This window comes from Macaca mulatta, chromosome 15 (assembly GCF_049350105.2).
Source record: "Macaca mulatta isolate MMU2019108-1 chromosome 15, T2T-MMU8v2.0, whole genome shotgun sequence".
Lineage (NCBI taxonomy): Eukaryota > Metazoa > Chordata > Mammalia > Primates > Cercopithecidae > Macaca > Macaca mulatta.
This window is the reverse complement of record NC_133420.1, coordinates 105810393-105824244: the sequence shown is the minus strand read 5'-3', so window position 1 is coordinate 105824244 and position 13852 is coordinate 105810393. Positions and strand designations below refer to the sequence as shown.

At 38.7% G+C, this 13852-nt stretch overlaps 1 protein-coding gene across 35 annotated transcripts in view; it reads left to right on the top strand.

The window, feature by feature from the left end:
* TRPM6 (transient receptor potential cation channel subfamily M member 6) overlaps nucleotides 1–13852 on the top strand; it is a 196124-nt gene that overhangs the window by 123068 nt on the left and 59204 nt on the right. For 28 of the 35 annotated variants that reach the window (XM_077966225.1, XM_077966218.1, XM_077966235.1 and 25 more), the window contains 4 exons: nucleotides 2107–2259; nucleotides 6634–6780; nucleotides 10315–10443; nucleotides 12471–12722. In XM_077966225.1, coding sequence (XP_077822351.1) covers nucleotides 2107–2259; nucleotides 6634–6780; nucleotides 10315–10443; nucleotides 12471–12722 — 681 coding nt within the window. The remainder of the gene's footprint in view (nucleotides 1–2106; nucleotides 2260–6633; nucleotides 6781–10314; nucleotides 10444–12470; nucleotides 12723–13852) is intronic. The other 7 variants (XM_077966231.1, XM_077966230.1, XM_077966228.1 and 4 more) reach the window with 2 other exon arrangements.

Here is a 13852-nt window from a genome sequence, read left to right as displayed (position 1 = left end):
TAAGATATAGATAGCTGGTAGTTTGAGAAATAGTTTTCCTCATGTTTGTGTCCTGTATGTACTCTAGTTTACTAGAAATCCTTATTTTTGAGAACTTAATGAATTCTTGTTCTTCATATACTTCATACCAAAAAGAAGACTTAAGTGAAGTAAGACTAAATGTTTTGCCCCAAAACATAGAGTGAGTTAATAAAAAAGGCTGAGCTATCTACTTAAAGTCTCTAAGCTGTAGTAAACGTTCTTCAGCAGTGTCTAGGTCCTACTCTATCAGTGCTTGGTTGGTGAATTTTAGAAACAGGTTTGCAAATAATTGTAAGATGTCCTGGCTAGGCTAATTCCAAGTAGAAAAAGACTGTAGGAAAACCATGTAGAGAGATGTGGATGGGAAAACTCATTGTAATGCTCCATCTTATCCCTTAGAGATTGGATACTGATGTTGTTGAATACTATCTCATAAGCCAGTTGTTTTGCAATGGACAAGGGCAACAGAATGTGGGGCCTCTTCAGGAAGTTGACTAGAGATTAATTAGTACAATATTACCACTGGGCATGGTAACTGCAATTTTTCCAGACCTACAAGATTGCATGTATTTTGGGTTCTACAGCTGGACAAAAAACAAACACACAAAATCCTATTAGAACTGAAGAAAGTCCAGAGAATCTTCACAGGAGATCAAGCTTTAAAACAGGATGACAAAAGATAATTTCATCATGGAAAAAAAAAAAAAGGCCGACAAGGATATGACTTCAGTTTGCCATACTTAATAATGAATGTCAAACAGGTTAAATCTTCTTTTTGGTCACTGAATACCAGAATACTAAGGCCTGCTTTTAGCTTGAAAGAGGTAATGTTCATCAAGTTGATATCAGAGCATTTATTAAATCTTTTAAACTCTTTACCTTGGAAGGCCATGCAAGTTGAACTTAAAAAATTTTTTTGAAAAGACTGTTAGTAATTCACGAATAATAGCAATATAATGAAAAAAACTTGTGGATGTCTGGATCTATACCTTCCTTGGGTTTTACTAGTAGGGAAAAGACACATGAGTGATGGGAGATGGATTTAACAGAAGGTGATGGTATACTTTTAGATCCTTGATTTTATAATATCAACAAATTTTAATGTGTTTTTTGTGGTAATATGTACTTAATGGCTTTAAAATATCATTAAGCAGTGTGCTCACTGAAAAATAATACTTGTCACTGCCCTGTCCTGCTACTCCTAGAGGTAAATAATTACCGTGTAGTATACATATTTTTAAACTTTTAAATGCATATATATGCATATAAATAGCTAAGGTTTTTACTTTTATTTTTTAATAAAAATGGGATCACTCTATGTTTCTATACAGTTGGCTCTTCATATCCATGGGTTCCACATCTGCAGATTTAATCAACTTCAGATAAAAAATATTTGGAAAAACACCCCCCAAATAAATAACAATACATTAAAAGTTATACAAATGAAAAGTCAATACAGTATAACAACTATTTATATAGCATTTACATTGTATTAGGTATTATAAGTAATCTAGAGATGGTTTAAAGTATAGGGTAGGATGTGCACAGGTTATATGGAAATACAACAACACCATTTTATACCAGGGACTTGAGCAGCCTTGGATTTTGGTATCCTTGGGGTCGGGAGTCAGGGGTGTCCTGGCACCAATCCCCGTTGGATACCAAGAGATAACTGTAATTTGATTTTTTCACTTAACAATGTAGCGTGGCTACCTTTTCATTATATTCAACATTGCCTTTGCCTTTTTAATGGTTGCACAGGAGGAAAGGTTATTCCAGACCAGCTGTCCCTCTCTAGATAGACATTTAGGTTGACACCAGTGTTTTGCTTTTACAAATAGTCCTGCAATGAACATTCTTATCTGCAAATGCTTGTACTCATGAGTATTTCTGAGGGAGACACTAGAACTGAAGTTGCTGAGTGAAAAAATTATTTATAGAAACAGGATGAAAATTGAACTGGGATGGGTCTGGCATTTTCTATACACTGAAATTCTTAATTTTGTTATTTGTCTAGTATGTGCTTTTATGGTCCCTACTACTTTGTTTTGCTTTTTTTTTTTTTTTTTTTTTTTTTTTTTACAGATTATTATAAGCATTATTTTACCACCCACCATTTTGACATTGGAATTTAAAAGCAAAGCTGAGATGTCACATGTTCCCCAGTCCCAGGACTTCCAATTTATGTGGTATTACAGTGACCAGAATGCCAGCAGTTCCAAAGAGAGTGCTTCTGTGGTTAGTGCAAAATCATAATGAACTGAATTTTTTTGTATTGACTGCACGCAAACATACACATCCTTAAAGTTTACTTATATAGCCATCTTTTAAACAAAAGTTACATTGCCTCTATTTCAGGCCAGTGATGACAGATGGTCCTGGGGTTATATGTTATTTTAAAATGCCTCTGACTAATCAATCAAGCATTTAATTCTCTTGTATAATCTTAATCATATTATGCTATGGTCAGGTTTACTATGTACAATAGACCTAATTAACCCCCATATACAATTAAGCAAAATATCCTATTTCTACTTCAAAGCCAAAATCAAAGATGTGGTTTGGACATAGCCATATACCAATTTATTAATTCAATGACTCGTTAGTGGCCACTTTACATGTGCTAGATGTTCTGTGGACACTGAATTAATTAAGGCAGATACAGCCTCTTCCACTGTGGGGCTTATAATCAGACAGAATATCCACAGTATTTCACCATTGTTCAATTAAAACAGGTATTGAAAAAGTGTTTCAGCCGGGCACGGTGGTTCACACCTGTAACCCCAGCAGTTTGGGAGGCCGAGGCGGGCAGATCACGAGGTCAGGAGATCGAGACCATCCTGGCTAACACGGTGAAACCCCGTCTCTACTAAAAATACAAAAAATTAGCTGGGCCTAGTGGGCGCCTGTAGTCCCAGCTACTCGGGAGACTGAGGCAGGAGAATGGCGTGAACCTGGGAGGTGGAGCTTGCAGTGAGCCGAGATCACGCCACTGCACTCCAGCCTGGGCGACAGAGCGAGACACTCGTCTCAAAAAAAAAAAAAAGTGTTTCAAGTCGGTTCATTATAAATGGCTTATAATCATAACAATAATCTTCCTTTTGCCTTTAAATTTAACTTAAGCAGTAAGTATTAATAAGCTGCTATGTTTTTAGAATTTTTCTAGGCATGGTGTAAGGGGTGGAGGCAGCACTTTTGATGGGATAGATAAGATTTCATAACACTAATTAAGTCATACAATTTATTAGCTGAGGAATGTAATTTGCATTGTGTATTGTGGCAGGAGACTGAAGGCAGGTGATACATAGATGCTCTTTAGAGTGTCACTGTGTTGTCTTCTTGTGGTAAAAGTGGGTAATAATGAATGTAAAGAAGGCATTTCTGGTAATTGGAGAAGCAAGCCATTATTCTGGAGCTGAAGCTGTATAGCATCAAATACTGCATTTGCTCACTGAGGTTTTATAAAACTCCTTATTGAAATTTCTACAGGCAGAATAACTTTACTATGTGAAATTTAGATCTTTTTAGCTGATAACCTCTTGAAAACATGACCTTTGATGACATGAGTTTTCTTAGGACTAAATTATAGTAAGATGGCAGAATGGGTTAATCAACAGCAGAAGAAGACTCTTCCCATTAGGAGTCAGTAGGTGAGGATTAGGGCTTGGTGACAGTTTTATGATTGAGGTGGTGTTTGAGCTTGACTTGAGGATGTGGAGAGGGAAAAGAGCATGTCAGTGAGAAGGAGACTATAAGCAGGGTCATGGAATTGGGAAGTGGCAAGGCATATGTAAAGCATCACAAGTGGTATGGTTCGGCTGGAATCTAGGTTATGAGGGTTATGTGACAAGCTGGGAGTACTTGTAGGAATGACTGGAAAGTAGACTGAGGCTAGATCATATAGACTCTTGTATATCCTGTAAAGGAGTATGATTTTTATTCTGTAGGTTACGGAGAGCCAGTGAATGTGTATGCCAGAGTAGTGAGATGATCTGACTATTAGAGAAATTATTCTGCCTCTAGGGCATAGGATGGTTTAGCAAGAAGACTGGCTGGAAGCAGGGGGAACATAGGCCGAGGTAGCCATCCAGGTGAGAAACAGTAAGTCCTTTAACCAGGGTCAGTAGCAATGGACATGGAGAGGAAGAGGGTCTTTTAAACAAGGCCGTCTTGAAGGGACACAAGGATAATTGGAGAGGGAGTGGGTTCAGAAGGGGAAAGATGAGCTTGGTCTTAGGTTAATAAATCACAGTGAAATACTAAGAAAGCTGTATAACAAAATCTATTCTATCAGAGCATCATTAAGTGGGAAAGATGACTGCAATACAATGCAAAACAGACATGGATCATAGTAGACTTATTGTTGTAGTTACAACTTTAATCTGTGTACCTGCTGGTATCAGATTACAATTAGAAAAAAAGAGTGTGGGGTGGTCGGGGGTGTGGGGGTAAGGGGAGATATATATATAAAAGTTATTCAAGCCAAATGTTTTTGTCTTTACCTTCTTCTCAGTAAAAAAAAAAAAAAAAAAAAAATCTGAATTTATATTCTCAGGTTGTCTTCATTATAGCAATTGGTGTCTTTGAATTCAACTTAGAGACAGGCCCCATCAGCACTTTATAATCCACTCCAAAGTGTCAAGAGCAATTAAGAGCTAATGAAACACTCCTGGAAAAATAATAAGAGAAGTTATTTAATAATAAAGTCATTACTTAAATTGCTTTCTGGGGTCTTTCTGATGTGGTATTGATGTCATTAAGAGCTCATAAGTGATGACTTTTCTCATTGGTTTTATGCCATTTTAATTCTAGGCTGGTTCAAACCTGCTAGGAACTGGGCCAATTCCTACATTTCTAAGTCACAATCCCAACCCCACTGCCCAAAGTGAAATAAATGATTGAATAATTGATCAGGCACTGATGATAACCCATCTAGATGCCCGAGGCCTTAAACATCACATTTTTCTGCAATTATATGGACAGCTCAAGCAAAATTTGATTCATTCCTTGGCTTAAAAATTTTTGCTAACCTTGCAGGTCTGACATTAAAGAGATAACTTTTGTGGCTAGGTTGCAAGAATGGACTAGTTTGAGAGGCAGCAGAGAACATTCCTTTCTTTTAATATTACTTTAAAAAATTAAAAAGTACACATTTCCTATTAAAAAACTAAAACCACCTAGAAATCTATACAGTAGAGTGATATCGCTTTTGCTTCCCTTTTGCTACCCTTATATTGCTGCTTCTAAAAGGTAGCCAGCCTGTAAGTGCTTCTTTCCTCTTCTCTTCTCTTCTCTTCTCTTCTCTTCTCTTCTCTTCTCTTCTCTTCTCTTCTCTTCTCTTCTCTTCTCTTCTCTTCTCTTCTTTTCTTTTCCTTCCTCTTTTGAAAGCTCGTTCTGCATGGGTGTTTGTGTAGTCACATTCAGTCATCTCCTGCTCTGCCTTACATATACTCATTGCTAATTCTCTACATGAGTTAATTCCCTTGGACTGACACATACCTTTTGGGTAGTTGATGAAAAATCTGATTCTTTCCCCAGAAAAATGCATGTACAACACAAATACTTGCACATGGTTGCAGGGTGTTCAAGGAACTCTAGAAGCTCAGAAAGCACGTGAACTGCAGGCAAACAGACCCTCTGCTATAAATCAGTGGGGAAGCTATCGAAGGTCAGAATCCTAAAACTAATACAGTACCTGAATTTCCTATGACAAGGAATGGCCATGCATCATCAATGGATGCTCAATTTGTTCTTATGTGTTAAGGAAATCATTGTATTGTTCATTACTGATTTCACAGGGATTTTATGAGTATCCTTAGGTTCCAAAATTTAAAAACATACAAAAATTAGCTGGGTGTGGTGGCGGGTGACTGTAAGCCCAGTTGGGAGGCTGAGGTATGAGAATCTCTTGAACCTGGGAGGCGGAGGTTGCAGTGAGCCGAGAGCATGCCATTGCACTCCAGCCTGGGTGACAAGAGCAAGACTCCATCTCACCAAAAAAAAAAAAAAAGAGATTGAGAACAGGGACCAGTTTTTAAATCCTTGGAACTACTCTTACTTTGGGTTTGATTACTACAGAGTCAGCTTGCACTTCAGAAATAACTCATATGTTTTACCTGGCCAATAATTTATACAATACATATAGTTTTCTCTCCCTTCAAAGGTAAGATTATAATTTGGCATATGGGTGCCCAATTATTATTATTATTATTATTATTATTATTTTGAGACAGAGTCTTGCTCTGTCACCCAGGCTGGAGTGCGGTGGCATGATCTCGGCTCACTGCAACCTCCGCCTCCCAGGTTCAAGCGATTCTCCTGCCTCAACCTCCCAAGTAGCTGGGATTACAGTTATGTGCCACCACACTCGATTCATTTTTATATTTTTAGTAGAGGCAGGGTTTCTCCATGTTGGCCAGGCTGGTCTCGAACTCCTGACCTCAGGTGATCTGCCCACTTCGGCCTCCCGAAGTGCTGGGATTACAGGTGTGAGCCACCATGCCCAGCCAATTAATTTCTAATATATTATTTATGATATTTTTTGGATGTTCATGCTTGTCACTATTTTAGTTAAGCTGCTGACAAGAAAATGATTATTTGTTTATTTTATAGAAAGAGTATGATTTGGAAAGGGGCCATGATGAGAAACTGGATGAAAATCAGCATTTTGGTTTGGAAAGTGGGCCCCAGCACCTTCCATGGACCAGGAAAGTCTATGAGTTCTACAGTGCTCCGATTGTCAAGTTTTGGTTTTATACGGTTGGTCTCATTACAACAATATATGTCGGATGAATGATGGTTGATAGCTAGTGATGATATTGATAATATGCCTGATTTGCCACTTTGCAATAAAAATGTAGAAACCTAGTTAAAAAAAAGCGAGGGCATGACAAAGTAGGTAGCAAAGAAGACTGGAGGAAGGCAGGGAGAGGTTAGGGTGGAGCTCGCCTACTTTTTGGAGTTTGAGAACAAGCATTTTCTTCTCTCTTTGAGTGCTAAGAGTTAGCACTGTTATTGTGGGAAGATCTAGCTGGCTTTGCCCTACTGGTTAACGTTGCTTCTGTCTCTAAAAACTCCTAAGCTAGGAATTTCCATGGAAAGAAACACTGGAATATTCTTTTCTTAACAATGTGACTGTGGTTAAAACTCTCTTGGCGTTCCTATCAGAGTCCCTCAAATATGTTGTTGCACATTCACAAAATGGTAAAACCTTACCATTTGAAGGGAGACTGAGCATTCAAAGATCTGTAGAACAACCAAATTAACAGCAGTGTTTGTAGAATTAAGCAATAGGTGGGTGGGTTCTTAGAAAATCAGCAATGGAATCAGCATTTTCTTCGTAGGAATGTGTTATATAGATAGAAAATGATGCAAGTGTTTTTTTTGCCTTCAGTAGTATATGCTTATAAATATATAGAGAAAATGAAATATTTTAGAAGCTGAACTGTGTGAACAAATACCAAATCTATTATGGATAGTAGAGCGACAGAGAAAGCATGAACTATGCTTTAGATGTGTTGAGTGCTTTTCACATTTATTTCATAAGTTTTCTTTTCTTTTTTTTAAATATTTTTTTCCACGACACAGCCCTCAGGAGATCCTGAGAACATGTGCTCCCATAGCATTTATTTTTCTTATGCTTATCTATACTTAAATAGCTCATGGCCAAGAGTTTGTACATCTAAAACATTTGAAGTGTGACTATAAAAGGATATTTATCTAAATGTGTTGTATTTCCAAATATTTACCTGGCCAACCACACACTTATTTCCTATACTTATTGAATAAGTACATAGCTGTGTATGATTTTTATCTGTTTCCAAAAATCACATCTGCTTTCAAACAATGAGGTTTTGCTATTTTTGTAACATGCAACAACATATACGAAAGACTCTGACAGGAGTGCTGGGAGAGTTTTAACCATTGTCATACCATTGGGAAAAGCGTATTCAGGCGTTTCTTCCCTTGGAAATTTCTAGCTCAGGAGCTTTAAGAAACAGGAACAAAGCTAAGCAATAGCACAAAACCAGCCAGATCTGCTCACCATGGTGTTTTTAATAATTGGAACGAAACAAAAAGAGTCAAAAGCAATACTGCCAATGTCCAGAGTGTTTAGTGCTTAATTTTACCTAGGTGTGAGTGCTTCGGTTGCTTGTAGCCTTTGTGTAATGCCACTTTGGACTAATGAGTAAACAGACTTAACATAGCCTTTAGGAATCCAACCTGTTCTCAAGTAGAGGAATTGTGGGCTACTTTCTCAATCTGAATATCTACTTATAGAATTTGTTTGTAGTCTTTTGCTTATAAATCTTCCAGATTCAGATAGTCGTACACTATACATATTAGAAAGAAAGTTATGGCTGAGGGTAACCTAAGGTTCAGGTCATTCAATTTGATTTTACTGAGAGCTGACTGCTGTCTTTAAGACATAGTATACTAGGCAGCAGAGGGGGCGGTGAGAAGAAGACATTGCCAAACATCAATACTGACTTCAAGCAGCTTGCAGTTATGTAGGGGAGAACATTGATGTATGTAAATGAGTCCAGTATAAGGAATCAGTGTATGGAGATAGTAAAATACAAATAATAAAATATATACAGACAAATGGGCTAAGGTCTGAACCTCAGAGTAAAAGTTAAGGAGTCAATTGTCTAGCCATGCTGAAACCAATGACAAAAATACTTAAATGCTTGATAGAACAAATTAACTTAAAGTATGTCCTTGAGGAGTCATCAAAAATACTCAGACTTTGAGATATAAATCAAGAGAAGTATAGAATTACTGAAATTTACCTTTACTTTCTTACATGCTTCTCTTCTACACCTCCTTAAATCATAGGCACTATTATCCATTATGACTACCTAAAAGACCACCTATTGTCAATAATACCATTCTTATATAGTTAGAAATGGTTTAAGCTATTCTCTATGTTATCTGTGCAGAACTAAAGTTAGAAGCAGAGTTACCCATGTAGGTAGATAAAAATATATGAGAAATAGGGATCAAGGTTAAAATAATATGCTTTTATGAGAATGAACACACACACACACATTTTTCTCTCAACTGATTTTTTTTTTTTTTTTGAGATGGAGTCTCTCTCTGTCACCCAGGCTGGAGTGCAATGGCGCAATCTCAGCTCACTGCAACCTTGGCCATCTGGGTTTAAAAGATTCTCTTACCTCAGCCTCCTGAGTGGCTGGGGTTTCAGGTGCACACCACCATGCCCAGCTAATTTTTTGTATTTTTAGTAGAGACGGGGTTTCACCGTGTTGGCCAGGCCGGTCTCGAAGTCCTAACCTCAGGTGATCCGCCCACCTTGGCCTCCCAAAGGGCTGGAATTATAGGCGTGAGCCACCGTGTCCAGCCGATACGAGGTTTTTAAATGCAAGTGTTGATCAGTGAGCACTGTGTGTTGTCTCTGAGGTTATTAGAGGACTGAAGTCTCATACATTGTTGATAATAGTGTAAACTGGTAAAGCCTTTCTGTCAGAAAATTTAGTAATATTTGTCACAGTTTTCAATGTGCATGGGCAGATATTCTGCTTCTGGGAATATATCTTAAGAAGATAAGAATATTAGATAAGATTACAAAGCTATTAATCACTATGTATCTATATGTGTGATCGCTATGTCTTAATTCTTTCAAGACTTTGGAAATCTAGGCATACATATATATACACAGTAATTAGACAAACATTTATTGAATGTCTACCATGTGTCAGGCAGAGTGCTGAGTGCTGAAGATATAAATATTGACAAACAGTCCTTAATTAAAAGGGCTCACAGTTGGACACAACTTTTGTATTAAACAGCATTTTAATCAACATAAAATAGAACTCCCAGCAGTGGTAAATGCCACAGTTCGTTGTATTTGAAAATAAGCATCTATTGCCACTGAAGATCTGGCATGCTTCACACACGTTTTCTTTCTGTGTTTGAGATGGAGGGGAAGGCCTGTGATTCCTCCTGGGCTTGCTGTTAGCCTGCCAGCGCCCCTGTTGGACGTGCAGGGTCCTGGAAATGCCAGTCAGGAGCCAGCAGAACAATACAGTGTGTCCTTCCATGCATCTGAGAACAGTGATTTCATTCCTGCCTCTAAATCCTAGACTAGAAGACTATGGATTGTTGTGCTTTCCTTGATACTAGGTCATCGATAACCCAAAGGTGGTCCTAGTTATGTGTTCATGTTATTGTGTTGAAGTTCATGCCTGGGTTTCTGCTCCATCTGCGTCTGCTTGGCGTGCTCTATGCTTGCTCTCACTCACGTCTGGGGAATGTGTGTCCTCCTCACAGATGGCGTATTTGGCATTCCTCATGCTGTTCACTTACACCGTGTTGGTGGAGATGCAGCCCCAGCCCAGCGCGCAGGAGTGGCTTGTTAGCATTTACATCTTCACCAGTGCTATTGAGGCGGTCAGGGGGGTGAGTTCTGCCATCTACCTTTATCTTCCACATATGCCCTCGGCTTCTGCAGGTGTCCACTAAAAGACTCCTTGGCTCTGATGATGAAAATGGACACGTCAAGGATGGGGGAAGACAGGAAACACTGACCTTGACTTACATGCTGCAAGAAGTTTATTTGGGGGAGAATCCTTGATTCCAGCCCTTTATCCTTGTCAGCTGCTTTCTGTTGGTTGGTGCACTTTGGAAGCAGTTATCTTTGAAGCAGATATCCTGGTGTGTTTACCAATCCTAAAGGATAGATGATGCCATAGAATTGTATTAAACCCTCCAACTATTTGATTTCCCCCAGGGTTTTTTTTTTTTTTTTTTGGTGGGGTTGATTTTTATTGCCTTGCATTACTTTCATATTATCAATTTCATCTAATGAGTGACATAAATGGCTGACGTTGTGCAATATGTAAGGAATATGTTTATAGCTTTTGAAAGCTCCTACCAAACACTTTGAAAATTGAAGCTGGAAATCTCTCTGAGGCAGATAATCCAAGAAGCGAAAAAACAAAACTTGTAAAAATTTCTAGTTTGTAATGAGTTACTTAAAAAAAAAGCGGGGTGGGGGCAGGGTGTGGTGGCTCATGCTTGTAATCCCAGCACCTGAGGCAGGCAGATCATGAGGTCAGGAGATCAAGACTCTCTTGGCTAACATGGTGAAACCCCATCTCTACTAAAAATACAAAAAATTAGCCGAGCGTGGTGGCACGCGCCTGTAATCCCAGCTACTTGGGAGGCTAAGGCAGGAGAATTGCTTGAATCCAGGAAGTGGAGGTTGCAGTGAGCCGAGATCGTGCCACTGCCCTCCAGTCTGGGTGACACAGCAGGACTCCGTCTCAAACAAAAACAAAACCAAAACCAAAAACTAACATTCCTGTAAGTTATAACTGCAATCATAAATATTTATGACTTAGACTGTTTTAGATGTCAATATATGTCTCTATGTGTGTGTATTTACCTATATTTATTTTGTCCTAGAGGTAATATAACCAACATTATATAGTTATATTCTTTGTAATTATACCTATGTTGCCTGCTAATTCCTATGTGGAGTTTATAGATTATAGAAAATAAGTCAAGAGAGAAACAGATAGTTATCTGAATTGTACCACTTTTTTAATGCTTCAGGGAAAATAGGTGTACTATTTTACATTTCCGTTTGTCTGATATGGTGATATGTATTTTCTTTTCTCAGTGAGTTCCAATATCACATTCTTTTTTTTTGTTGTTGTTGTTTTTGTTTTTGTTTTTGAGATGGAGTCTTGCTCCGTCACCCAGGCTGGAGTGCAGTGGTGAGATCTCGGCTCACTGCAACCTGTGCCTCCCAGGTTCAGGCAATTCTCCTGCCTCAGCCTCCGGAGTAGCTGGGATTACAGGTGCCTGCCACCACACCAGGCTAATTTTTGTATTTTTAGCAGAGACAGGGTTTCACAATGTTGACCAGGATGGTCTTGAACTCGTGACCTCAAGTGATCCTCCTGCCTCAGCCTCCCAAAGTGATGGAATGACAGGCGTATGCCACCACACCCAGCCCAATATCACATTCTTGGTAGAATCTCACTAAATAGCAGTAGTCGGACTGGATTACAGGATTCCTTGCTCCATCCAGTGTTCTTTGCACCCTGCTGTGCCTCCTGAAATGAAATCGTATCTATACAGATCCATTGCAATATTGAGTTTTAAAATGTCTTGGTGTTTCCTAATGCTATTTCAGGATTATTTAAAGCTAGAAAAAGTGCTTTCTATTTTTTTTTTTAGTTCCAGTTGGGGTTTCAAGTGACAATCTAGCATTATTGAATGCATTAAATTATATCTTTATAGCATTGTTTAAATAATTCATTACTGATAACTTAAGTCTCTGAAATCCCCGAGTGTTTTAAGGTTTGGCATGGTTTAGATTACTCTTTAAATGAATAGTTTGTGTATTTAAGAAGATCATATTAACGGGATTCTTTGGTTGTACCTCCTTTTTTAAGTTTCCTTCTTCCTTCTTTTAGATCTGTACTTCAGAGCCCGGGAAGTTTACTCAAAAGGTGAAGGTATGGATTAGTGAGTACTGGAACTTAACAGAAACTGTGGCCATTGGCCTGTTTTCAGTTGGCTTCGCCCTTCGATGGGGTGACCCTCCTTTTCACACAGCGGGAAGACTGATCTACTGCATAGACATCATATTCTGGTTCTCACGGCTCCTGGACTTCTTTGCCGTGAATCAACATGCAGGTCCATATGTGACCATGATTGCAAAAATGGTGAGTACAGTCTAGTTTTATATCCTGGTATTCTTTCTTAAAATTGTGTTTAAAAGAATTCTTGTGGGTACATAAGTAGGTGTATGTATTTATGAGGTATATGGAATATTTTGATACAGGCATACAATGCATAATAATCACATCAGGGTAAATGGGGTTTTCATCACCTCGAGCGTTAATCCTTTGTGTTACAAACAACTCACATAGACTCTTTCAGCTATTTTTAAATGTACAATTCATTATTAACTGTAGTCACCCTGTTGTTCTAGTGTTCTTTGTAAACATGCTATGTGGTGCCAGCTAGATTTGTACTGCTGGGCTCAAGGGATCCTCCCATCTCAGCCTCCTGAGTAGCTGGGACTATAGGCATCCACCACCATGCCTGGCTTCTTTTTAATGGTTCTTCATGGTTTATATCCAATAGTTTAACTTTTGAAATTATTATTATTATCATCATCATTATTGAGACAGGGTCTTGCTCTGTCACCTAGACTGGAGTGCAGTGGTGTGATCACAGGTCACTGCAGCCTCACCCTCCCAGGCTCAAGAAATCCTCAACCTCCTGAGTAGCTGGGACCAGAGGCACACACCATCGTGCCAAGCTAATTCTTTTTTGTTATTTATATAGACAGGGTCTCACTATGTTGCCCAGGCTGGTTTCAAACTCCGGAGCTCAAATGATCCTCCTGCCTCAGCCTCCCAAAGTGCTGGGATTACAGGCATGAGCCATTGTGCCTGGCCATTTTGGAATTATTTATAGAAGCACAGCGAGCAAGATCATGTCACCACTGCCTTCCATGTAACCACAAACTTGTATTTAGCAAATGACTTTGGATAGTATATTGCATATTTAGTTGATTGGGACACTCAGCTTACCCTTTTGATTAGGGCCAGATGGTATGAGATTGAGTCAAATCTGTCTCTGAGCACAGTAATTCCTGAGGACCAGATTCATGTGAGGCTATTACCAATGATATTTTCTGCTAAAATATCCGTTTATTCTTTTATCGCTCACTGACTCTCCCCTACCATCACACTCTTAAACCGTGCTTACTATAGGCCACACACTGTTCTAGGTACTTAGTGTATATTAACTCATTTCATCTTAGCAACAACTTTAGGAGGCAGGT